Below are 25293 nucleotides of genomic sequence, written 5' to 3' on the forward strand. Positions count from 1 at the left end.
AAGAATCAAGTATCATTGCATTCTTGGAGTTGCACCCGAAGATCAGGGGTTTTCTTCCCCTCCTCCCACTCTCTTTGCCCCTAAGAATACAAACACACGGTACCAAGACTCAAGGTTTTTTTAAACAAAAGGCGACAGGAGTCGTAAGAGAATATTGCGCAGTTGATTAAGGGGCCAGGCACCTCGACTTGCGTGACGGCATTTCTAATGAAAAGCAGCAGCCACAAGGGCAGAAGTCCCGGGATTGGGCAAAGAGGAATTCGGACACCACCACCTGGACCCGAGGGAACCGGGCAATGCAACGAGGTGGGAGGGCGTGGGGCTGCCTCCGAAAGAAAAACCAAGAGGAACTGGACAAAATGCAACAGCCTGGCATTTTGAAAATCTGTCGGGTCCCAAAGCTCCCTGCGGTGCCAGCTCCTTCTCTCAACTGCCGCTTGTGGGCCTCACCTCAGCCCAGGCTCTTCCGCCCACTCAGCACTGACTTCACTCCTCCGCCTACTGCTCTGGCGCCCCGCCTGGGCTCGGCTCCCCCCACACAGGACACGTTCAGGGTCGGCTCCCCGCCTCACTGCGCCCCATTTCCAACTCCGTCCCGCCCGCACTCCAGGTTCCGGTTCGCCCCGGGCCCAGCCCGAGCCCCAGCCCCCCGCCCCAGCTCAGGGCACCTCCCAGTCCGGCTCGCCCGGGCGCTCGCCGGCCTCGGCCCCGCCCCGAGCTCCGGCCCCTTGGCAGTTATCAGCTGGTCCCGCCCCCTCGACGCAAGCGACGCGCAGCCAATTGGCGGCTGCCACACTGCGGCCGAGCGGAGCTGGGGGGTTGGGACCTCCGGCTGCAGGTCCGCCTGGGCTAGACTCGTGAGCGCAGGCAGAGGGTACCCAGTCGCCGGCCCAGCTTCCGCAGTCCCCGCTGAGTCCCGACCCTCCTGGCCGCCCGGACCTCACCTCGTCGCCATGCGCCTCCGCCGCCTAGCACTGTTTCCGGGCGTGGCGCTGCTTCTCACCGCGGCCCGCTTAACTAGTGCCTCCGACGTGCTGGAACTCACGGACGACAACTTCGAGAGTCGCATCTCCGACACGGGCTCTGCGGGCCTCATGCTCGTCGAGTTCTTCGCCCCCTGGTGAGGCCACGGAGCCGGGAGTAGGGGGGAGGGAGGGCCGGGCTGGGCCGGGGACGAAGGCTCGGGAACGGTTGGGCCTGCGCAGCGCAGGGCCCCCACACAGTTCCAGCGGGCCTGGCTGCGGCAGGTAAATTTCCCAGCCCCGGGGAGCCGAGAGCGGAGAAGTGGGTGCTGATCGCCGCTGGGCGAGACCCGAGAAGGAAAACCCGGAGAAGGCCCCTCTCACGCACGGCCCCATCCTTACCTCGGTGCTCTTGCGGCACTTCCTTTTTGCAGAGGGTTTAACCATCCCCCTACCCCACTTAGATGGGTATCTTCACAGTTTCTGGGTGAGTCAGTGCTAATATTCTTCATTCTTCAGACTAGGCATTCCGAGGCCTTATATTGGAAGCAAACGTTTCACCAAGTGCAGAGGTCCTGTGCTCCAGGGTACTTCCTTCTTGCCCGAGGCCCCGCATCCATTGGTTTCTAGCCAAGGTCACTCAGTGGTTGCAGAATGGTCCTAAGTGCTTTCTTGGGGCTAGCAATTATTTTGTCCATGGCACGGTGCAACAGTTTCTCCATTAAGTTGATCACTTCCCAGCAGCAGCAGAATCCTGTCAAAAAGAAAGAGTAGATGAACAAGAGTAATTTCTTCAGAATCTGCCTAAAGTATCTGTTTTAACTGTAAAAGATGCCAAAAACTTCAATGAGAAAAGTAACCAGTATTGAAGAAATACTCCACTTCGGGATGATATAACTGAAGGAGGGTGTAAATTCCTTAGGATAGAACTAACTACAGATAATAAGCTGGGGGTGGGGGCGGGGAGCAAATAAGATTTCTGGCTCAGTAATAAATCTGAGTTTTATTTTTTATTCAACCCCCAAGTCTTTACCACAGCAAACTGCATACAATAATGATCTTAACACATGAGCTAGCTCAGTATATCCATGCTAATTAACAGTACTTAATTTTTCCATGCCCGCCACAATTACCCTTAATTAAAAACTATCTATTCAAAACTATCGGTAAAACAAAGTGTATTAACTTTCACTTGCTTCTAATTCTGGTCTTCACTGTAGGTGCTCCACTGACTTGTTGAGGGTTACACTAGAAGTCCTGAAGTCAAGATCACCTGAACCAGAAGGATGTGCTAGAGGCAGTGAATTTTTTTAGTTTGTAACAGATTTTGTGTCCAGGGCATTCTTGTGGCTAACTGGCATTACTGATTACACATGATAGGTGATGGTCTTTATACATCTATAGACTCATTCTCGCTTAGAAACAATTCTTCCTAATCATATAACCATGCTGTTAACTTTAAGGGGGTGTCACTATAATTAGAGTGGCTGTATGGAGTTGTTTTAAAACTGGGTGGTGCTTCATTGACTACAGGGGTCAACATGAAGTGAATTGCTGGAGAGTTGTGGGCAGTTGGGCTTAGTTTAAAGCAGATTTTTAAAAATATTTTTATTGATTTAGAGGTGAGAGAGAGAGAGAAACATTGTTCAGTTGCCTCTCTTACTAGCTCTGAGTGGGGATGGAATCCCCTACCTAGATATGTGCCCTGACTGGGAATCGAACCCAAAACCTTTCAGTGTACGGGACAATGCTACAACCAACTGAGCCACGCTGACCAGGGCTCAAACTATTTTTATTTATTAATACACTAGCTGGAAATTTTTTTTGACTGCTATATTCCTTTGTACAAATCAAGAATACTTACAACTTAGGAACAGTTCGAGAATCTTTACTGAGAGTAAAATGAGCCTTTTTTGAGCAGGTTCTTTTTCTGGTTTGTTTTAAGATGTTTTTTCACTTTCATTTTACAAGTGAAAGTGAAAGATTTCTTTGCAGTTGATTTTGTAGACTAATACTTCCATTCTGGAGTTAATCGGTTATCTATGTAATTTGTAAGACTGGGAGTATCTGAATTTCTGTAGGGAAATAAATAGCACTATTTAAATGTTCGTGATAATTTCTGAAAATTCATTCATCAGTGTTGAGTATGTTTCAAATCCTCAAAACATCTACTTATGTAGTAGATTTGTGTCCTACCCTTTAAGTCAGTAGTATTAAATAGTGACATTTTATATACAATGTTTATAGAGTATAGAAAAAGACTGTGGATAGTATAAAATGGAATATTTAATACAGAGTGGGACAAAAGTAGGTTTACTGTTGTTTGTATGTAAAATAATGCAACAATTAATAAATAATACAAGAATAAACTCTGCTTTTCATTCTCAAAACTGTAAACCTACTTTTGTCCCATCCTGTATTTATGTTTATACATGCTGATTCCTTTACTTGGAATTCTTACACCTGTACAATGATCCACCCATCCATCCTCCACTCCCAAATCAAACTTTTCAACAAAATTTAGCTCAAAAGTTACTTCTTCCTTCAGTGAACAGCTAACTGGTTGCTCCCTCTTCTCTTTTGGGACCTAATAATACTGTCTCACTACTGCCAGACTTGTATTCTTTAGGGCAAGGACTATATCAGTTTTTATGTTAGAGGCTAAAATAGCCTTTGGTACTGGGCAGGCATAAAATGATGATTGGTGATTCTTGGGTGATTATATGTTGGGGTTCATTATTAACTGCTAAGTGCCATCCCTGAAGGTGGATGTGATTATTTGTGTTTTCATATTACCTAGGAGTGGGTGAAAGCAGTAGTGATTATACTTAATGTTCACCTTTAAACTCTGTCTAAATTGTCCATTTTAGCCCGGCTGGCTAGACTCAGCTGTTGAGCATCGACCAATGATCCAGGAGATCAAGGTTTGATTTCCGGTCAGGGCAGGTGCCCAAGTTGCAGGTTCGATCCCCAGCAGGGAGTGTGCAGGAGGCAGCTGATTAATGACTCTCTCATTATTGATGTTTCTGTCTCTCTCTCCCCCTTCCTCTCTCTCTGAAATCAATTAAAAATATATATTTTTTGAAAATGCCAAAAAATACTCCAATGAGAAAGTAACCAGTGTTGAAGAAATACTTCACTTCAAGGTGATTTAACTTAACAAGGTTGTACATTCCTTAGGATAGAACTAACTGAAATAAAAAACTTGGGGTGAGCCCAGCTGGCATGTGTCAGTGGTTGAGGGTCGGCCTGTGAACCAGGAGGTCACAATTCTATCCTGGTCAGGGCACATGCAAAGGTTTTGGGCTTGATCCCCAGTACGGGCGTACAGGAGGCAGCTGATCAATGACTCTCATTGTTGATGTTTCTATCTCTCCCTCTCCCTCTCTCTCTCTCTGAAATCAATTAAAAAAAAAAAAAACTTGGGGTGAGGGGAGCAAATAGGATATGTCGCCCACTAAACCTGAGTAGTAGTAGTAGTAGTATTTTTTAATCCTCACCCAAGGATATTTTTTCCATTGATTTTTAGAGAGGGGAGAGGAAGAGACAGAGAAACATCGATGTGAGAGGGACACATCAATTGGTTGCCTCCCACACTTGCCCTGACCGGGGCCGGGGATTGAGCCTGTAACCGAGGTATGTGCCCTTTACCAGAATCAAACCCACAGCCCTTCAATCTACAGGCCAATGCTCTAACCATTGAGATTTACCGGCTAGGACTATTATTTTTTATTTAACCACCAATCTTTACCACAGCAAACAATTATTATTATTATTTTTTTTTTTTTAAGAAAATAGTTTGCTCATTTTTATTTTACTAGAGAATCATGAATTGGTTGCTTCCTGAATGCACCCAGACCAGGGCTGGGAGCTAGGATTGAACCTGCACAACCCAAGTATGTGCCCTTGACGGGGAATCGATCCTGAGACCCTTCAGTTCGTAGGCCGACACTCTAACCACTTATCACACCGCCCAGGGCAGCAATGATTAACCTTTTTTTTTTCTTTTTTGTTTATGTTTTTATTGATTTCAGAGAGGAAGGGAGAAGGGGAGACAGCTAGAAACATCAATGATGATAGAGTAGTTGATAGGCTGCCTCCTACACACCCCCTACTGGGGATAGAGCTGGCAACCCCGGCATGTGCCCTGACCTGGAATCAAGTTGTGATCACCTGGTTCATAGGTTGATGCACAGCCACTTAGCCAAGCTGCGGGGCAACAATGATTATGCTAATGCATGGGATAGCTCAGTATATCCATGCTAATTGACACCACTTAATTTTTCTACCCCTGCCACAATTACCCTTAATTAAAAACTATCTGTATTTAAAAGTATCAGTAAAACAAAGGACAAGGTGTGGCTCTGTTGGTTGGGCATCATCCTGTGCACTGAAAGGTTGCCAGTTCAATTCCTGTCAGGGCACATGCCCAGGTTGTGGACTTGATCCCTGGTGGGAGATGTGCAGGAGGCTGCCAATCGATATTTTTTTTATTTGTGTGTTTTTTTAGAACTATTTTTTCGTTGATATGAGAGAGAGGGAGAAAGAGAGATAGAAACATCAATGATGAGAGTCATTGATTGGCTGCCTCCTGCACGCCCCTTGCTGGGGATTGAGCCCGAAATCTGGGCATGTGCCCTGACTGGAAATTGAACCTTGATCTCCTGGATCATAGGCGGATGCTCAACTGCTGAGTCACGCTTGTCGTGCCCAATCGATGTTTTGCTTTCACATTGATGTTTCTCTCTCCCTCTCCCTTCCTCTCTCTCTAAAAATCAATTTTAAAAAATCTTTAAAAAGAGGGGACAGGGTGGGACAAAAGTAGGTTTACAGTTGTGAGTACGTAAAACTCAAAGTTTATTTTTGTATTATTTTTTAATTATTGTATTATATTCCATACAGACAACTGCATGCCTACTTTTGCCCCACCCTGTGTGTAACTTTCACTTGCTTCTAACTCTAGTCTTCACTGCAAGGGCTCAACTGACTTGTTAAGGGTTATACTAGAAGTCCTGTAATGAAGACCACCAAAGCCAGAATGATGTACCATAGGCAACAAATTTTGTTTTCAGCCTTCTTGACAATTACTACATATTGAACAGAAATCTCTCTTCTATTTCTTCTTTATTCTCATTTCTACCATGCTGGGCCAAGCTTTCATTTCTGCCATGTGAAATATTTTATCTCTAGGTGGCATTATTTTTATATCTGCTTTCCCCCTTTGTCATTCCTATTATATTGCTGGCTGATGTAGTCTTAATACACATAACACATTATCTTTTAACAACAACAAAGCCCCTGGAAGATCTCTGAATATTTCATTCTCACTAGTAATTTTATCTTTGTTTTATTGTTCCCCTTATCTAAAATTTCTTACCATGTCCTTTCTGAAGCCTTAAATCCTTAAAGGCCCAGATCCAATACTTACTCCCTTTAACATACATTCTTTTTTTTCCTCTTTTAAAAAAATACGTTTTTGTTGATTTGAGAGAGAGAGAGAGAAACATGCACCGGCTGCCTCCTGCACACCCCCTACTGAGAATCAAGACCAAAACCCAGGCATGTGCCCTGACTGAGAATTGAACTGGTGACGTTTCGATGCATGAGACAACACAACCACCCCGGCCAGGGATAACATACATTCTTTTAACTTTTGAACCCTTATTATGGTCCCAAAAACCTTGATTTCTCAGATAAATTGGTTACCTTATTGTAGATTAATTGTAATTTGTGCATTTTTGCCACAACTCAAGTACACAAAATTAATTTCTTATGTAATATTACAGAGGATATAATGAATTATACCATATTTCAGACACATCTAAGATACCACTGATTGTGAGAGAGGAACCATTATTGCAAGACACATCCCAATTTCAGATACGGTAAAATGTGCATCTGTAAAATATGGTATAAGGAATACCATTTATTCACCACTCAGTCTAAAAAAATAAAGTACAGTTGAAGGCCCCCAGTGTACTCCTTCCCCACCTATACACTCCCCCCATCCTGAATTCAGTATTTATCATTTGGTCCTTTTATACTTTTAGTAAATATGTGTGTGACCCTAAGCAACATCTAATATAGTTTTTTTTTTTAATGTGTATATCATTTTTCCTTCATTTAAGCTTTCTGATGATGATTTTTGAATAAGATTCTTAAAGACTTTAAGGAATATAGGCTCTTGTAGTTCTTTGTTTAAACAAGTTTCAGGGGCAAATGTTTCTAAGTTGCTTACTCATCACTTAAATTTTGAGACTGTTGGCTATGAAATATATCAGCTCAAGTTTCTTCCATGTTTCCTTCAGTTTTCTAATTCTATTTTTGCTGTCTGTGGGGAGATTGCAGAACTACTCGCCTTCTCAAAGTGATCCCTCTGCAACCCATTGGGTTTTGAAGAGGTGATGTACAGCTGGTGCTAGCTGTAAGGAGGAGTTTGTTGCCCCTCCCCCCATTGCATATACAGCATACCTATGGGACTGTTAGGACGTTGCGACAGAAGAGCAGGTGTTTCTGATGGTCCTCTGGGAACCCCTTCTAATTGGCATAATGTTTTATCCTCATCAGTACTTATAGCCAGGTGAAGTGTGTAGCTGTAAAAATCAGGCCTCTGCTCTTAAACATGTCATTCAGATGCTAAGCTAAAACGCAGTGGAGAGGAAAAAAACTTCCAATGAGTTGCTAGAGTATAACAAATGGGTGCCTCTAGGCTGCATTCTGCTGCCCTCTCAAAGTGGGTTTCTGGTCAAAAAGAGTCATAGTGAAGGAATGAAGAAAAAATACTTGATGGTGATTCTTACTGAGTTAATATCATATTTGGGACCTTATAGATATCAATCACTAATTTTTAAGAACCGCAGTGCTGTTTTCTTAAAGGAAAAATATTGCTATCTTATCCTTCATTTTATCCTCATTAATTGGTCAAAAGAGCATGAGCCCTTTACCTCTTTAATGTGGAATATACAGACTTTTGGCTACTGCTTTCAGGACTCAATTGCACTTTCATTGAGAAAATAGGTGCTGCTCTGGACTGAGCCCATCCTATAGGGTCAACCTTAGGCTAGAGATAATACTTTCACCTTCTGAGACCTCTGGTTTGCCCTAATTACTAATGGATGTTGTTCAAGTGATGCTTTTGCTTTTGGAAGCAGCTGCTAGTTCAAAAGTAGTAGAATAGTTTGAGATTCTTCCTAGAGAAATAAAGTTAACAAATTTTGTGGGATTAAACTGAGAATTTGGCTTTTTTTTTTTTTTTTTAATATACCTGTATAGGTGTGGACACTGCAAGAGACTTGCCCCTGAGTATGAAGCTGCAGCTACCAGATTAAAAGGAATAGTCCCATTAGCAAAGGTGAGTGAGTATAGGTGGATTCTTCATTAAAGGAAATGAGGTTTTTGGTTTTTTTAATCCTCACCCAAGGATGTGTGGGTGATGTTTTTTTTTTTATTTTTAGAGAGAGAGAAATCGATTTGAGAGAGAAACATCAGTTGTTTGCCTCCCATACTCACCCCTACTGGGGTCAAACCTGCAACCTGCGTATGTGCCCTGACTGGGAATCAACCCCGCAACCTTTTGGTGTACAGGACGATGCTCTAACAAACTGAGCCACCTGGCCAGGGCAGGAAATGTGATATTTTAAATAATAGTTTGTAAAATTAATATTTCCTCTATTCTTATGGTACTAGGAAGATAGAACTCTGGCCCTGGCTGGTGTTGCTCCGCGGTTAGAGCGCCATCCAGAGGACAGAAGGGTCCCAGGTTGGATTTCCTTTCAAGGGCACATACCTGGGTTGCAGGTTTGATCCTGGCTCCGGTGGGGTGCCTGAGGAAGACAACCAATTGATGTGTTCCCCTCCCTCCCTCCCTCCCTCTCTCTCAAAAAAAAAAAAAAAAAAAAATCAATGGAAAAGTGCTCAGGTGAGGATTAACAAAAAAAGAGAGAACACTACTTTCTGGGCAAATACACAACTGACTATTGTATTGATTATGGTTTCAAAAGATTAAAAGTAGTGGAACAAAGGGAATTATTGGCAAAAGAAACCAAGTAAAATATGGAAAATAGAAATTAAGGGGCAAATACAGAAAGTAAGAATGCAGTTGTCAAGGTTAGAGGAAAATTATTATTGAATAGATGAGTTCCCTAAACTATCACGTTACAGTCACAGTGATGTGGAATAGGAAAATGGCATGAGGATGTTGATAACTGGTCGACTATAAACTTGTTATGTGCTTTTACAATCAGAGTAATGCTTTCAGAATTTTGCAATTATTCTGTATTAAACCAATAGTTCCAGTCTTTTTTTATTTTTTTAAAACATTTTTATTGATTTTTAGAGTGAGAGAAAGAGAGAGAGAGACACTGATATGAGAGTGTAATATCAATCAGCTGCCTCGAGCCCCTAACCCAGGCATGTGCCCCAATGGGGAATCTAACTGACAACCTTTGGGTGTATGGGATGATGCCCAGTCAACTGAGCCACACTGGCCAGGGCAGAAACTCCTTTTAATCCTAATGTTTCTATGGCAGCTTGCCATAGAAAAAGAGTTCATTCTTGATTTAATTTCTGTCTCATGTGGCTACAGCCTGTTACTATAGACACATTACTTTTCTGACCTTCAGTTTATGCTAAAGCATTGGGATTATACCAAGTAACTAAATAGATGGAAATCGTTTTCCCTTTTCCTCATTGGTATCACTAGATGTCATATTGTAGTTTAGCCCCGTTTCATACTAGCTCAGGGGGGTATGTTCAAGTATTGGTACCTTTGCTAATAATTCTAGATGGTTTGCCAAATCAAATTGTATTCTACCCTGGCTAAACGGTATGTACACCTATCCATGTATCCCTTTGATGATAATCATTATCAAAATAAGCCACTCTTACTAACTTAAGTGATATATCCCTTTTTCTGAGGCAGAAAAAAGGTAGAGACTGCTTTAAACAATAGAAACTCCAAGGGCAGAATTTAAATTGTCATTTGTGTATTTTGTATGATGCTCAGGAATCTAAATTTTAAAGATTTCCTTAGGTGGTTCTTATGTAGCTAGTCCAGCACCAGTGTGCCTTTAAAATCTAATGTTCTGTGGCATGTATGTCAAGAATTGCTTGATCCTTTATGACTTGACCAGTCTTAATATTTTGGAAATATAGGAAGAACTTGTTGCATGCATTTGGATAACAAGTGGTTTATGTATTTTAATCTTTAGGTTGATTGTACTGCCAACACAAACACCTGTAATAAGTATGGAGTCAGTGGCTATCCAACCCTGAAGATATTTAGAGATGGTGAAGAAGCAGGTGCTTATGATGGGCCCAGGACTGCTGGTAAGGATCCTCGGTTACATTCTGGAAACTGAATTTGTTAAGTACCCTCTTCTTTATAGTGTGAACATCACAGTTGTCTGTGCAACATACTTTCAGTCTTTAAAATTTTTCACCTGAAAGGTCAGTTTAGTAGCTAACTAAACACTTCTGTAAATGAACAGATTATGTAAGTAATATAGAAAATACTTGCACTTGAGTTGTAAGATCAACTAGACATTTTTTCATTTCACAAATATCACTGAGTACTCTGTGCCAGGTATTCTAGATATACTGGGTGCTCAATATTTATTGATAAAACAGATAAGGTTCCTACTCTTGTGATGCTTATATTCTGGGAGATGAAGAAAAAAAGGCAGCAAAGAAGTTTAAAAATACTTAAAGGTATCTACCACTTCACATCCATTAGTATGACGACTATCAAAAAATAAAAGTGCTGGTGAGCATGTGGAAAATTGGAACCCTTTTGAGTTTTTGGTACAAATGTAAAATGATGCAGCTACGATGGAAAACAGTATGACAGTTACTAAAAATATAAACAATAGACTTGTCATATGATCCAACAATTCCACCTGGATATATACCCAAAAGAATTAAAAGCAGTATCTTAAAGAGATACTTTTACACCCTTGTTTATAGCTGCATTAGTCACAATAGAAAAGAAGTGGAAGCATCCCAAATGTCCATCAGTGAATGAATGGATACACAACATGTGGTGTATTAATAATTATATATAAATGAAAGGAAGTTAGGACATGAACTACAACATGGTTGAACCTTGAAAACATGCTAAGTGGGATAAGCCAGTCACAAAGAAGACAAATATTGTGAGATTCCTCCTATATGAGGTTCCTACGGTAGTCAAACTCATAGAGACAAAGTAGAATGGTGGTTGCCAGGGGCTCTGGGGAGGACAGCAGGGGGAGTTACTTAATGTGTAGAGTTTCAGTTTTGCAAGATGAAAACAGTCTTGGAGATTGGTTGTACAACAATGTGGATGTACTTAATGCCGTAGAACTGTACAATTAAAAATAGTTAAGATGGTAAATTTTATGTTGTATATTTTACCACAGTTAAAAATTTTTAAATGTCAAAAATGTATATGGATAAGATAAATTCAGTTAGTGATAAGAGCATTAAAGGAGAAAAATAAGACCAGACAATGTGGTCTTGGGAGCACCACATAATCAGGGTGATAGGGAAGTAAAGTTTGAGCTGAGAACTGAATGATAGGAGTGAACCAGCCATGAGAAAATCTGGATCAGAGCCCTCCAGGCAAAGGGAAAGCCAGTGCAAAAAGGCCTTACGGCATAACTGAGCTTGATGTGTCCAAGGCAGAGACACTGTGTGGCTAGAATATAATTAGCAAGGCTGACAGGTGAAATTTGAGACATAAATAGAGAGCTAGATTCTATAGGGCCCATAATTGAAAAAATATTTTTATATGAACAAAGTTTTATCTTGAGTCTATCAAATATTCAGGCATATTTTACCTTTTATGGTAGTGAGCTAATAAGAAAGGGGTTCAGTTTGGGCATTGTAGGTGATATAAAATATTTTCAGTGTGATTGTTACTCATACATGAAGCTCTACATAGTATGACCCATTCCTAATTCTGATGTCATCTGAAGACTGTTTCACTTCAGGACTCTTGTCCTGGCTGTATTCATAGCCTGAACTATGTTTGCATGACTTGCTCCTTTATTCAGATCCTAGCTTAAATTTTACCCCCGCCTCCCCGTGTGCCCGCATGCACTTGATCTCTCTCTATATGTGTGTTTTTGTGGGGTTTATTTATTTATTTATTTATTTTAAATATATCTTTTATTGATTTCAGAGAGGGGAAAGGAGAGAGACAGACAGACAGACAGAAACATCAATGATGAAAGAGTCATTGGGGATTGAGCCCGCAGCCCGGGCATGTGCCCTGACCGGGAATCGAACCCCAATCGCCTGGATCCTAGGTTGATGCTCAACCACTGAGCCACGCCCGGCCGGGCTATGGGGTTTTTTTAAATCACATCATCCTCTTAATTCTCTGCATAGCATCGATTTTTTTAAATTATTTCTTTATTTGGAGAATTATTTTATTACGTATTTGTGGATTTATTTGCAGATATACTTTGTATTGCAAGGTCCAAGAGAGCAAGAGACCTTGTTTGGTTTATTTACTACTCTGTTCCCAGCACCGAGACTGGCACCAGTAGTAGATACTCGGAAACTCTTTGTTTAATGCATGAATAAATATTTTGGCCCAGCTGATGTCATTTAGCCAACACTCAAAATTATTATGTCTTAAACACAAAAGGAATTTTTTTTCATTTTTTTCCCCTGAGCTTAAAATCATTAATGAGAAGCCATGTTACCATTCAGATTTTGTTTGTTTTATTTAGGATACAGTTAGGATAAAGTTAACAATTAAAATTTAATTAATATAGTTTTTCTGAAGTTGGACAGGTCTTAAGTAAATTGTAGATAAATCAACCAGAATGCTGCTAGGAAAATATTCTCATTTGGGCTGCAACTTAGTTTTTTGGGTTTTATTTTTTTTAACTCAAAAATTTCTCAGCATTTGACTACTTAGGATGGATTATTTTGCTCATGTACTCCTTTAAGAACTATGCTGTTTGTCTTTTCATCATAACCCTGAATTAAAGTTTTTTATAATAATTTATATTGTGATATAGTAATAACAGTCCCCTCAAAGACTGAACAGTTCATATCCAATTTCAAATAATCTGCAACCCCTCCTCTGTGAGGAGTTGAGGAAAACATTTAAGAGAAAAAAAATCCATGAAGAGAGAGAAAAGAAGGGAAAAAACTACCTTACAAAAAATGCCAAATAGATTCAATCATGTTGAAAGAGTAAACAGTATTCTGTGTCAGCCAGTTAGCAAATCATTAGAGTACATTACTTAGAAGAGAAAAAGGGTGGAAGAGGTAGAATATTATGGAGAATTACACTGCTTCTGTCAGGTCTGTAAGCATTTTGAACCTGTGAATGGTTTCCGTGGGCCCCGGAAGAAAGTAGAATAATGGTCTGTCAGCTAGGCTTAAGGGATAAAAAGATTTTTGTGTGTAGTTATTATTACTTATAAACTATTTTATTTATCTAGTCCATTTCACCTCAGTAAGAAAGTGTGATTTGGATGGATCCTGTACATGGAGTGATTTGACCTGTATGTAGTTAAACTCCTGTACAAGCATGCTGAGTCATTGTATTTTCTGCTTTTAAAATTTAGAAAGGCTAGCCCTAGCCGTTTTTCTCAGTGGTTAGAGCATCGACCTGCAAACTGAAGGGTCCCAGGTTCGATTCTAGCCAAGGGCACATACCTTGGTTGCAGGCTCTGGTTGGTGCACCTTTGGGAGGCAACCAATTGATATGTCTCTCTCATATCGATGTCTCACTCTCTGAAAAGCAATGGAAAAAAAATCCTCAGGTGAGGAAATAAATAAATAAATAAATAAATAAATAAATAAATAAATAAAATTTAGTAAGGCTGTAAGTAACTTTTGTTCTACTTGAGAATAAGGGATTTGTTATTTGCAAAATGATGTTTTTTGAACTTATGTGCTAGGTATTATTCTTAGAGCTAGATATGTATCAGCAAAACAAAAATCCCTACCCATTTAGAATTTACTTTGTAGTGGGGAGAGAGAGATAAAAAATGATAGAGTGTATTAATTAGATGGGTGAGAAGTATTGTAGAGGAAGATAAACAGAGAAAGAGATAAAGGAGCTTTGGAGGTTGAATAGGTTTTAGTTTACAATAGGATGATCAGGGAAGGCTTTATTAAGATGACATTTGAGCAAAGACCTAAAAGAGGTGAGGAAAGGAGCCACGTGGATATCTGGGGAAAAGAGTGTTCTATGCACAAAGTTATTGTTTAATTTGTACTGTTATAAACACTTTACTGTATCCCTAGTAGAGGTATAAATAAGTAGTCTCTTTGGGAGACGGTTTAACAATTATAAATGCATGTTCTCTTTGACCCAGTGAATCTATTTCTAGGAATTTACCCTACAGATATGCTCAGTCATGTGCAAAATAACATTAGTATGAAGTTGTTTATTTTAGAATCATTTATAACAGCAAGAAATCAAATCATCAATTGTTGCTGGTTAAGTAAATTTTGGTACATCCATGCAATGAAACACTACGCATTCATAAAAAAGATTGAGGGAGCTCTATGTACATTGACATAAATTATCTCTAAATTGTGGTTAATGACAAAAACAAATACAGAACAGCATATTTGTATGCTGCCATTTGAGGAAAAAAAGCAATGAATAAATATGTAATAATTGGTTTATGTCTAATATCTCTGGAAGTGTACATAAAAAACTGAAATCTTATCCTATGGGGAGGAAACTGGGTAAGTAGGGACAAGGGTGGGAAGACAACTTCATTGTATACCCTTGGGAACCTTGTGAACTTTGAATCGTGAATAGTTGGTTACCCTCTCAAAAGTTATAAATTTGTTGCTATAATCCTTCATCTTTTCCTTTAAGATGGAATTGTCAGCCACCTGAAGAAGCAGGCAGGACCAGCTTCAGTTCCTCTCAGGACTGAGGAAGAATTTGAGAAGTTCATTGGTGATAAAGATGCTTCTGTAGTGGGTAAGTAGCAAATATTTAATTGAGCCACAGGATCATTGGCTTGGTTTCAAAAACCCCGTATGTCTGAGTAAACACCAAAGTTAAAACAGTTTTGATAATATTGGGGACAGTTAAAAATAAAACTCATAGAATTAGCTCAGCATTACTATAATGTGGAAAAAATTGGTGTTTTGAGCGTCTTCTTACAAATTTAATTTCAGTTAAAGGACTAAAATAGGAACATCAGTGTTTTCTATCACGTCTAAAACTCTGAACTTTAACTCAAGTAATAGGGTAGTTAAGACTGAAAGTAGGGTTTTAAGATGGCAGGACCTGTGTCTGCTATTTTCATAGTCATAGGGCATTTAAATTTTAAGATCAAATTGCTAAGGGGTTGTGTGTGTGTTTAAATGTGTCTTTATTGATTTCAGAGAGAGGAAGGGCGTGGGGGGAGAGAAACATCAATGATGAGAGAGTCATTGACCGGTTGCCTCCTGCACACCCCCTACTGGGGATCAAGCCTGCAACCGGGCATGTGCCCTGACAGGGAATCTAACTGAGATCTCCTGGATCATAGGTTGATGTTCAACTGCTGAGCCACACCTGGCCTGGCTCCTAATTGTTATAATAAAACTGGCTTTCTCATACTAGAAGATGGTTTATAAGTTAGATTTGACTAAAAGCCACTTCTCTGCATTTTACTGATTCAGTATATTTTAGAAAGAGTTAACCATAAGCAGACATTTATTAAACTCTCATTTCAGTCACTTTTCTAAACTTGGAGTTCTAAAGACAAGACAGAAAAAAATATGGCAGTTTACGTTTATTTTGATATATTGCCTTATTTAATCCTGAAACTCTAAGAAGTAAAGCAGTTTGCACAAATAATTTATTTGTGAAAAACTAGAGTTGAGACTTGAACCCTTACAAATCCTCTCCTTTGGCTCCTTCAAAAAAACATATATATATATATATATATTTTTTTTTTTAAGTTAATTAATTAATTTTTTTAATCCTCACCCAAGGGTATTTTTCCACTGCTTTTCGGAGAGAGTGGAAGGGAGAGAGAGAGAAACATCAATATGAGAGACACACATTGATTGGTTGCTTCCCTCGCGGGCCCTGACCAGGGCTGCGGATCAAGCCCACAACTGGGGTAGGTGCCCTTGGCCGGAATCAAACCTGGGCCCTTCAGTCCATGGGCTGAGGCTCTAACCACTGAACTAAACCGGCTAGGGCCAAAAATATTTTTTAAAGGTAGAGGAAGAATTCTCATCCTAAGTATTTTGTCAGATTTCCTAGGTAGTCATGGCAAAGCAGACCCAGTCCTGCCTGCCTTGCTTTGCTTGTCCATAATAGAATAAAGGCTTTAAGAAATAGAAGAATTTAGCTCTGGCCAGGTAGCTCAGTTAGAGCATCGTACTTATATGCCAGGGTTGCAGGTTATATCCCCAGTCAGGGCACATGCAAGAAGCAACCAATGAATGCACAACTAAGAGGTACAAGTCAAGTTTCCCTCTCTCTCCCCTCCTTTCTTTCCCACCCTTCCTCTGTCCTCCTCCCTTCCTCTCTCTCTAAAACAATTAATTTTAAAAATTTCAAAAGCTTGGAATTTTATCTCAGCACTTACTGTTTCCTCCTTGTGTTTGATATTTTCCATATAGGTTTTTTCAAGGATCTATTCAGTGAAGCTCACTCTGAGTTTCTAAAAGCAGCCAGCAACCTGAGGGATAACTATCGATTTGCACACACCAATGTTGAATCTCTGGTGAACAAGTATGATGATAATGGAGAGTAAGTGATTGAAATGAATGCCCTTGTAAATTTCTGGACCAAGTGCTATTGTGTGAACTGGTGATTTTTAATGCCTGTTGTTTTTTTTTAAACATATATATTTTTTTATTTTAAATATATCTTTATTGATTTTAGAGAGAGGAAAGGAGAGGGAGAGAGAGAGAGACATCAATGATGAGAGAGTCATTGATCAGCTGCCTCCTGCACGCCCCCAACTGGGGATCGGGCCCACAACCCAGGCATCTGCCCTGACCGGGAATTGAACCCTGATCACCTGGATCCTAGGTCAACGCTCAACTGCTGAGCCATGCCTGGCCAGGCAATGCCTGTTTGTTTTTTTTAAAAAGGGTTTATCAAGCACTTGCTAGGCACTAAGCTAAGTGCTGGACAGTGTTGTGAGCTTTCAGTGACACTGAGTAGGTAAAGACAGTGGATATATGTAAAAATGTAAGTGTAGTGAGCATTATAGGTGTTATGACAAGCATATATGCTGGGTGTGGTGGAAGTACAAAGGAGGGGTGATATTTTTTTTTTGGGTGCCGAGTAGTATTAGAAAAATCTTCATAGAGGTGACTCTTTGAGTGTGTCTTGAAAGATGAAATTTTCCAGGCAGGTTATGGCAATTAGGATAAAAATTATTCCAGATAGAGCAGCAAGAGTGCAGGCCATGAGAAGTGAAACAACCTAGGCATATTGGGACCTATAGTACCGTTAGTAACTGAGGGCATAGTGAAAGGTAAGGCTGGAGAGGTAAGCAGAGACCAAATTATAGAAGATGTTAATGCCATACAGAAGAGTTTAGGTTTTATGTTTTAGACATTTGAGAGCCATTGGAAGACTTTGAGTTGGAGAATAATGTGATTTATTTTGTGTTTTAGAAGAAAAGTCACTGGCACCCATATGGTGGTGGTTTGAAAGGGGAGAGATGGCAAGGCAGTCGAGAGTCTAAACTAAAGGGGACATCTGAGAGCCTAAATTAAGGTAGTATTAGGGGCAATGGAGAGAGGAAGGAGTGAGTATAACAAAAATGTAAACAATAGGAATCTGTCCCTAGCCATGTGTGAAAAAGGGACGCACTTAGAGTGAGTGTAGGTTTCTAAAGACTTGAATGACTGGGCCATTGACAGTCATCATCAAGCTGGGCAACAGATGAAGAGAAACAAATTTGGGGGGAATGATGATAAGTTCTATTTTGTCACAGTGAATTTGAGAAGTTTGTGACATCCAGGTGGTGAAGACCCAGTGGGCAGACAATTGAATAGATGAGACTAGAATTCAGGAAAAGTTCTGAACTAGAGATAAAAATGTATAGGCCAACCACATACGAATGATTATGGAAACCATTGGACTAGATGAGCTCACTCAGGGTGAACACATAAAGTTCTGTCTTTTTTTTTTTTTAAATATCTTTTTATTGATTTCAGAGAGAGGAAGGGAGAGAGAGATAGAAACATCAATGATGAGAGAGTAATCGATTGGCTGCCTCCCCATGTACCCCACTGGGGCTCAAGCTCGCAACCCAGGCATGTGACCTGACCATGACTTGAACTGTGACCACTTGGTTCATAGGTTGATGCTCAACCACTGTTGCACACTGGCTGGTCACATAACGTTTTTTAAGTGTGCCAAGGACTAGTATTATTTATTCATATTTAGCAAACTATGTAGTGTTTACTATGTGTCATTTACTGATAACTCATTTAATTCTCTTAACCGAGTGAGACAGACCTATTATTTTCCCCATTTTAGAAGAGAAAACCCTCAGAGGTTAAGTAATTTTCCTAGCTTCATATGGTAAGTGGCGGAACTGGGATTTGAACCTAGAAAGTCTGGCAGCAGAGTTGGTAGCCTTGATCATAAGGCTCTGCCTTATAGATTGAGAGACACCAGGTCTATAAATGGATCTAGAGCTCTTCTGTCTCATTAAGGACACCATGTGTCAGCCTTTTAACCTTAGATTTGTTCACTGTGGCTGCCTCTTACACTGCTGTTTAAAGTGGTCTACCAGCACCTGATTCGAAGTTTTACTGAGAAGTTTGTATGACATCCTTATGTGAAGGATGTCTTAAGGTCTTCATGTGTAGTGTATGCCAACGCGATATCATCATTAAAGATAACTGCCTGACTTCAATTCTTTTAGGATAACTTCTCTGAAATTGGTAACTGTACTTTAAAAAAAACAAAACCTTGTTCACACTCTTGCTTGCCCGGCATGTATTTGTAAACTTGGTTTATTGGTATAGAGAAATCTAGAACAAATGAATTTTTAATGAACTCAAGCCAAACATTATAATTGTATACCTATCTATATAACATTATAGCTGGAAAAAATCTTAAGATATTTTCTCTAATACAGTAATTTTCTCTCTGTGCAGGAGAGTGGCAGGGCAAGGTACCTTCCAATAAGAGCAAGCTCTTTATTTTGTACATATTGGGGCTTTGGGAGAAGTTGGTTCTGTTTGTTATTGTTAATCATCTACTCTAACCCCCTTTTGTACTGATGAAAGAGCTGGCACCCAAAAGAATTAAATTGATACTTGGTGTAAGGTCTTTGAAATTAGTGGTGGAACTAGAATTAAAAACAGGATCTCTTAACTTTTCAATATAGAATTTATTAAACCTTTAAACACAACATATGTACACTTGAGATTAAAGTGGTTAGCACCTTAGTATTGATAAGGTCACGTTGCCAAGTCTATGGTCACAGAAAAGAGTCCTTATGTGCTTAAATTAAATGGTGGTAGTAAAAGTGGCAGCAGGAGTAGATAGTCTTGAGCTTTAAGTAAAAGATGGGAGACAGTTCTTCTGCTGTCTACCTACTAAGACTTTTTCATTTATTTAAGGGGCATCACCTTGTTTCGTCCCTCACACCTGATGAACAAGTTTGAGGACAAAACTTCGGCATATACAGAACAGAAAATGACCAGTGGCAAGATTAAAAAATTTATCCAGGAAAACATGTGAGTACTTTTTTTATCTTGTTTGGGATTTCTTGGCTTCGTTATATATTGTTTACCTCAGTTATTAAACCAATCCATGTTCTGGATTAAATAGTCTCAAGGGATTATAATAATAATAATAGTTGACGTTTATATTAAAGCAGTAATGTGTGGGCCCTAGAGCTCTATTGTCCTGTAAGGTATTTTGCTCAGTACTTGTCCTACATGCTGAAAATTTCTTTTCTTTTTAAGTGCTATCACTTACTTTGTGATAATTCTATAATACAGCTGTAAAGCTACCAAATTTGATACTGTGTTATTTCATTTCAGTTTTGGTATGTGCCCTCACATGACAGAAGATAATAAAGACTTGCTACAGGGCAAGGACTTACTTGTGGCTTACTATGATGTGGACTATGAAAAGAATGCTAAAGGTTCCAACTACTGGAGAAACAGGTAATAAGTCATATTTCCCCTTTGTAAACAAGTTTACCCAGTATATAAACAGTTCCTTCCAGCTACCCTGTTACCATGTGTGATGGGAGAGCAGTAGTTGGCTCCCAAAAACATTTGGAGCCATAAGGACAAATAACATAAACTATTTCTAAAATCTATTGGACATATCTTCCATAGGTATTCCTTTGCCTTGTAATTTATACCAACCAATGTCCTCCCAACCCTTGTGGTACAGCTGATTCCTTCTTACCTCTAAATAAAAAATGCAGGTGTGATCTAAAATGTACTCTAAAACATTGTGCCTACTTGCCCATTGAGACTTTCGGTGCAATTTAGCCTTATAAGCGTTCTTTATAGATTAGTCATTATGCCTGCAATATTTTAGTTATATATCAAGATTCAGTGGCAATGGACTATTTGATTGGCACCACCAGTGTGGCAGTGAAGTTCAGTAGGACAGTGGAGTACACCATAATCCTGTGTCAGTGCCCAAGAAAACAAGTTCAGGCTGATTCCAGAGGTCTACATTGACTGTAAAACTTATTCTTTGTTTTCTAGACTCTTGCTTCTTGGTTTCAGAAGTGCTTTATCACCCTGATATAATCTTGGCATAGGCATAAATTTCTCTTGTTTCCCACAGGGTGATGATGGTAGCAAAGAAATTCCTGGATGCTGGACACAAACTTAACTTTGCCGTAGCTAGCCGCAAAACCTTTAGCCATGAACTTTCCGATTTCGGTTTGGAAAGCACTGCCGGAGAGATTCCTGTTGTTGCTATCAGAACTGCTAAAGGAGAGAAGTTTGTCATGCAGGAAGAGTTCTCGTGAGTTACAAGTTAGCGTGGGTTTGGGATTTGATTTCTGCAAGGAAACTATTAAGTCCTTTACACTATTGAAAATTTATAAAAGTGAATGTTTGAATATGAAGATAGGTCTTCTAGTCAAAGCCTTTTGACTATCACTTTTCTCAGTTAATTACAGGTACTTACTTTAGGGATCATGATAAATAAGTAATTCTGGAAACTAAAAAAAGGATGGCCGCTTGGAATTCTTACATGATTGTTTCCACCCTGCCATAGAGAACACTGGACAATCTATTTGAGACTGATGTAATTTAGACCAACCCACTCTCCCAACCCTACAGAATGTTTTTTTTTCTTGGGATACCACATTGGCCTAAAGTAAATTCAGGGAGGTGGAGAGGTCTTAAGTCCCCAGATAATTTTGACTTTCACCTTGTAAGACTTTGGGGGATCAAGACAAGGGAAAATCTTCCTTGTGAACAAATCAGTAAAATGAGATGCCATAAATAGGCACTGTTCTCAAAAGCAACAAAATAAAACTGGTTCTTACATAGAATTGAATTTTCAAAAGACCGATATTTTCTTCCTTCTCTGCCCTTTCTAATCCACAAAGAACACACTAGAAGTACAAAGTGGTTGGTTTTTTGTTCAGTCAGTAGTCCTGAATATTGAGAGATAAGAGCTCCACTTCCTCCCCCTTTTTTTAAGCTTTCAATCTAGTCTTGAAATTGAAGCTAAAATATGTAGAAACTATTCTAAAAAATTGCTTTTAATCCTATCAATGGTGGGAGTAAATTAACAAACCTGACCCTTGTCTTTCCATTTGGCAGGCGTGATGGCAAGGCTCTTGAGAGATTCCTGCAGGATTATTTTGATGGCAGCCTAAAGCGATACCTAAAGTCTGAGCCAATCCCAGAGAGCAACGATGGGCCTGTAAAGGTGAAGTGCTCACAGCCTCCCCAAGCCTCTATGCAGTTGCCTCTCCTCATTTCTTCCAAAAATGCTGGGTCTAAGTGAAGACCTTGTTGGCTATTACATTTTTGTTTGTCCTTACCCTCCCGCCCCCACCTGATACATAAAATAAGCATTGACAGAGCTCATAGTGCTCAGTAGGGGCAGCACTGTAAAACCTTCGTATTTTCTGGTGGTGTTTATATCAGAGCTAAGTTACTCTTCAGGACAGAGCAAGCTAACCCCTAAGAATAATTTTAACATTGTTGTTCTGAGATTATTTTAAGGAAGGATTGGGTAGCACTTGTTTCCTGTGACTTCCTGAACATAATTTGACAGGAGACAGACATTGGAATGAGTTGGTTTCTGGGGAATGGCAACATCTTTAATACAGTCTATAAATGTGATTTGAGTTTCAGTGACATAGCACATCAAATTTGAGAGGGATTGATCCAGAAACAAATGTAACTCATGAATTTATTCTTCAGCTCACCTTACCAACTGGAGAATCTTCTGTGTTTTCCAGGTAGTGGTAGCAGAGAATTTTGATGAAATAGTGAATGATGTAAATAAAGATGTGCTAATTGAATTTTATGCTCCTTGGTGTGGCCACTGTAAGAATCTAGAACCGAAGTATAAAGAACTGGGAGAGAAGGTAAGTCTGAATCATATTCTGAAGGTAAAATTTGAATTGGGCTGTTGATACATGTATTTAGCAGTGGCTAATTAGTTACCTTATCTATTGTTTATGCACTTACTCCTGACTTTCCCCTAGTGATTAGCCTGAGCAGTGCCTCAAATACCTGCCTTAGCTCCACTCAGACTCAATCTGGATTATGGTTAAAAGTATCCAGGGTTCTGAAATTTGGTAATGGTTTATATGAAAACATTACATTCCTTCATCTTAAAACACTTGCCATGGCCTTCACAATGTCTTATTTAGGCTAGGTAGTTTTGAAGATGGCTGTGTATCATCTCAATATGGAAGCAAGAGAGAAAAGGGAAACTTGTGAAAGTTTATTATGTGTGGTGTTAACTACTCTTCCTGTCTGAGCAGCAAAACTTATTCAGGTGTTTAAAAATATGATTGTTTTAAGTCCTGAATTGACTAAGTGTCTCTTGGTCACTGCAAACTTGAAATTTAAAAATCTAACCTTTTTATTAACAGCTCAGAAAAGACCCAAATATTGTCATAGCCAAAATGGATGCCACAGCCAATGATGTGCCTTCTCCATATGAAGTCAGAGGGTAAGTAGATTAAAACTAATAAAAATGTGTAGGCAATTGACAAAAAAAATAAGCTGGCAAACCATTTTTTTTATTGGGTATAGTTTGGGGAGCCCTCATACTCCAGTTGAGCATAGAACCACTAATGCTTTCCTGGCTTAGAGTCCTACAGCATGATCCTACGTAACTGCCACAGATTTTGTGAACTCTCATATTCCTGAGTTTTGGTCAAATATACCCTAGCCACTGATGGAGACTGGTATCTGGTCAGATTAAAAATCATGGCCCAGCCAGCATGGCTCAGTGGTTGAGCATTGATCCAGGGGATCGAGGTTCGATTCCCAGTCAGGGCACATGCCTGGGTTTCAGGTTCAGTCGCAGCAGGGGGCGTGCAGGAGGCTGCTGATCAAGGACTCTCTCATCATTGATGTTTCTCTCTCTCTCTCTCACTTCCTCTTTCTGAAATCAATAAAGACATATTTAATTTTTTTTTTTTTTAATCATGAAGAGAAGTTATTCCCAGAAACAGTTATTGAGGAAGTATATGTCAGAGTTACTCTGGAATTGGAAATTAACACTTTTTTTTCCCCCTTTCCCCAGTTTTCCTACCATCTACTTCTCTCCAGCCAACAAGAAGCTAGATCCAAAGAAATACGAAGTAAGTACATTGTCTCATCTCTCCACAAATAAACACACATACACACACTTGAGCATACCTAGCTCTTTAAGTTTATTTAACAGGAAACTCAACTTTCATTGTCAATATATGTGTCTGTTTATGTGCTTTTACAGGCTCAGAAGTCTTATTGGGAGTGAAGGAAAAACCCATGTTTCTTTAAATGGTTAAATTTTCATAGTAATCTTTCTGTTTTTCAGGGTGGCCGTGAATTAAGTGATTTTATTAGCTATCTACAGCGAGAAGCTACAAACCCTCCTATAATTCAAGAAGAAAAACCCAAGAAGAAGAAGAAGGCACAGGAGGATCTCTAAAGCAGCAGCCAAACATACCACTTTGTAAAGGACTCTTCCACCAGAGCTGGCAAAACCATTAGGGAGGACTGGTACCAATATGGGATTATTACCTCTCAGGGCTGAGAGGATAGATGGATATAATCTGAATCCTGTTAAATTTTCTCTAAACTGTTTCTTAGCTGCACTGTTTATGGAAATACCAGGATGAGTTTATGCTTGTGGTTTTGGGGAAAATTATTTGTGTTGGTGGGGGTGGGGGGAATTGAGTTGGGGGGTTATTTTCTAATTTTTTTTGTACATTTGGAACAGTGATAATAAATGAGCCCCCTTTAAACTATCTTTTTTCCACGAGACGGGAAACCAATGGTTCTCTAGACCAGCACTGTCCAATAGGACTTGCTGTGGTAATGGAAATGTTCTATAAGCTTCCTTGTCTAACACAGGTAGCTACTGAGCATTCGAAATATGGCTAGAAACTACATTTTAAATTTTCATTAATTTAAATAGTCACATATAGGGCTAGGGGCTACCATATTGGCCAGTACAGCTATAGACCAACTATCTGGGTCCATAGTTATCACCTGCAAATCCTTCCCAAATTTTGTCTCTATCCTTTTATGTTTATTGCCCAGGCCCCTAGTAGGATAATGAGAACAGGTGAGGGACCTTTCTTGTTGGACTCTGTTTCTGACCCTGTCCATGCCTTAAGGATGGGTTGCTGTTTATCCTGGGCATGTAGCTGACCATGTTTATACCTCCCAAGGGCTGTTGTCTGCCCAGAAATGCTCTGCATGGGTGTGGCATCAGGTTGGGGCCCCATCGAAGTTGTTTCAGGAATTGCTGACACTGCTGGGTGCAGCTCTGTCCCCTGAAGCCCAGGGTGGGGCCTATTAACTTTCCAGTGGACTGGGAAAGGCAATATCATTCCTGGTTGTGAGTGAAGCATCCATTTTCTTCTGTAACATTGAGGAATGAATTGAACCATTTCCTCTCTTCTTTTTGTGAGTAAATCCAAATCCTATCCATGGTTTTAGTTTTCAGTCACTGAATATTTTCCAAATAGGATCCCTAATTTGTAAGTGATCTTCAACCTTGATGTTTAGAAAAGGAGAACTTTATTCCTACTGTCATCTCTAGTTGATATCTCTAATTATAAGGTGGATTTGGTAGAGCTTTATAGCAAAATATGTATCAGGATCATCCATGGTGCTTTGAAGAAGTAAAGAAGCCTAACCATAATCTTGGAGATTCTAATTCACAAGACCT

General features: G+C 39.8%; 2 protein-coding genes across 2 annotated transcripts in view; one reads left to right on the forward strand and one right to left on the reverse strand.

Annotated features, from left to right (window-relative positions):
* The window catches only part of CATSPER2 (cation channel sperm associated 2), a 12591-nt gene extending 11887 nt beyond the window's left edge, over positions 1 to 704 (reverse strand). The window contains exon 1 of the mRNA XM_081119691.1: positions 669 to 704. The gene's annotated coding sequence lies outside the window, so the exon portion shown is untranslated. The remainder of the gene's footprint in view (positions 1 to 668) is intronic.
* PDIA3 (protein disulfide isomerase family A member 3) lies at positions 523 to 24364 on the forward strand. The gene is made up of 13 exons (XM_081119675.1): positions 523 to 1120; positions 8235 to 8313; positions 10172 to 10289; positions 14800 to 14907; positions 16551 to 16680; positions 19524 to 19640; positions 19950 to 20075; positions 20716 to 20898; positions 21708 to 21816; positions 22355 to 22483; positions 22997 to 23076; positions 23656 to 23713; positions 23932 to 24364. The coding sequence occupies exons 1-13, from the start codon at positions 954 to 956 to the stop codon at positions 24043 to 24045; spliced, it is 1518 nt and encodes a 505-aa protein (XP_080975801.1). The 5' UTR covers positions 523 to 953; the 3' UTR covers positions 24046 to 24364.
* The last annotated feature ends 929 nt before the right edge of the window (positions 24365 to 25293 follow it).

The sequence above is a fragment of the Miniopterus schreibersii genome (assembly GCF_964146895.1).
Source record: "Miniopterus schreibersii genome assembly, chromosome: 1".
NCBI lineage: Eukaryota > Metazoa > Chordata > Mammalia > Chiroptera > Miniopteridae > Miniopterus > Miniopterus schreibersii.

Coding starts and splice junctions, on each gene's coding strand:
- PDIA3 (XM_081119675.1), top strand. CDS start 954: ATGCGCCTCCGCCGCCTAGCACTGTTTCCGGGCGTGGCGCTGCTTCTC. Junction 21,817..22,354: donor GCAACGATGGGCCTGTAAAG/GTGAAGTGCTCA, acceptor TGTGTTTTCCAG/GTAGTGGTAGCAGAGAATTT. Junction 23,714..23,931: donor TAGATCCAAAGAAATACGAA/GTAAGTACATTG, acceptor TCTGTTTTTCAG/GGTGGCCGTGAATTAAGTGA.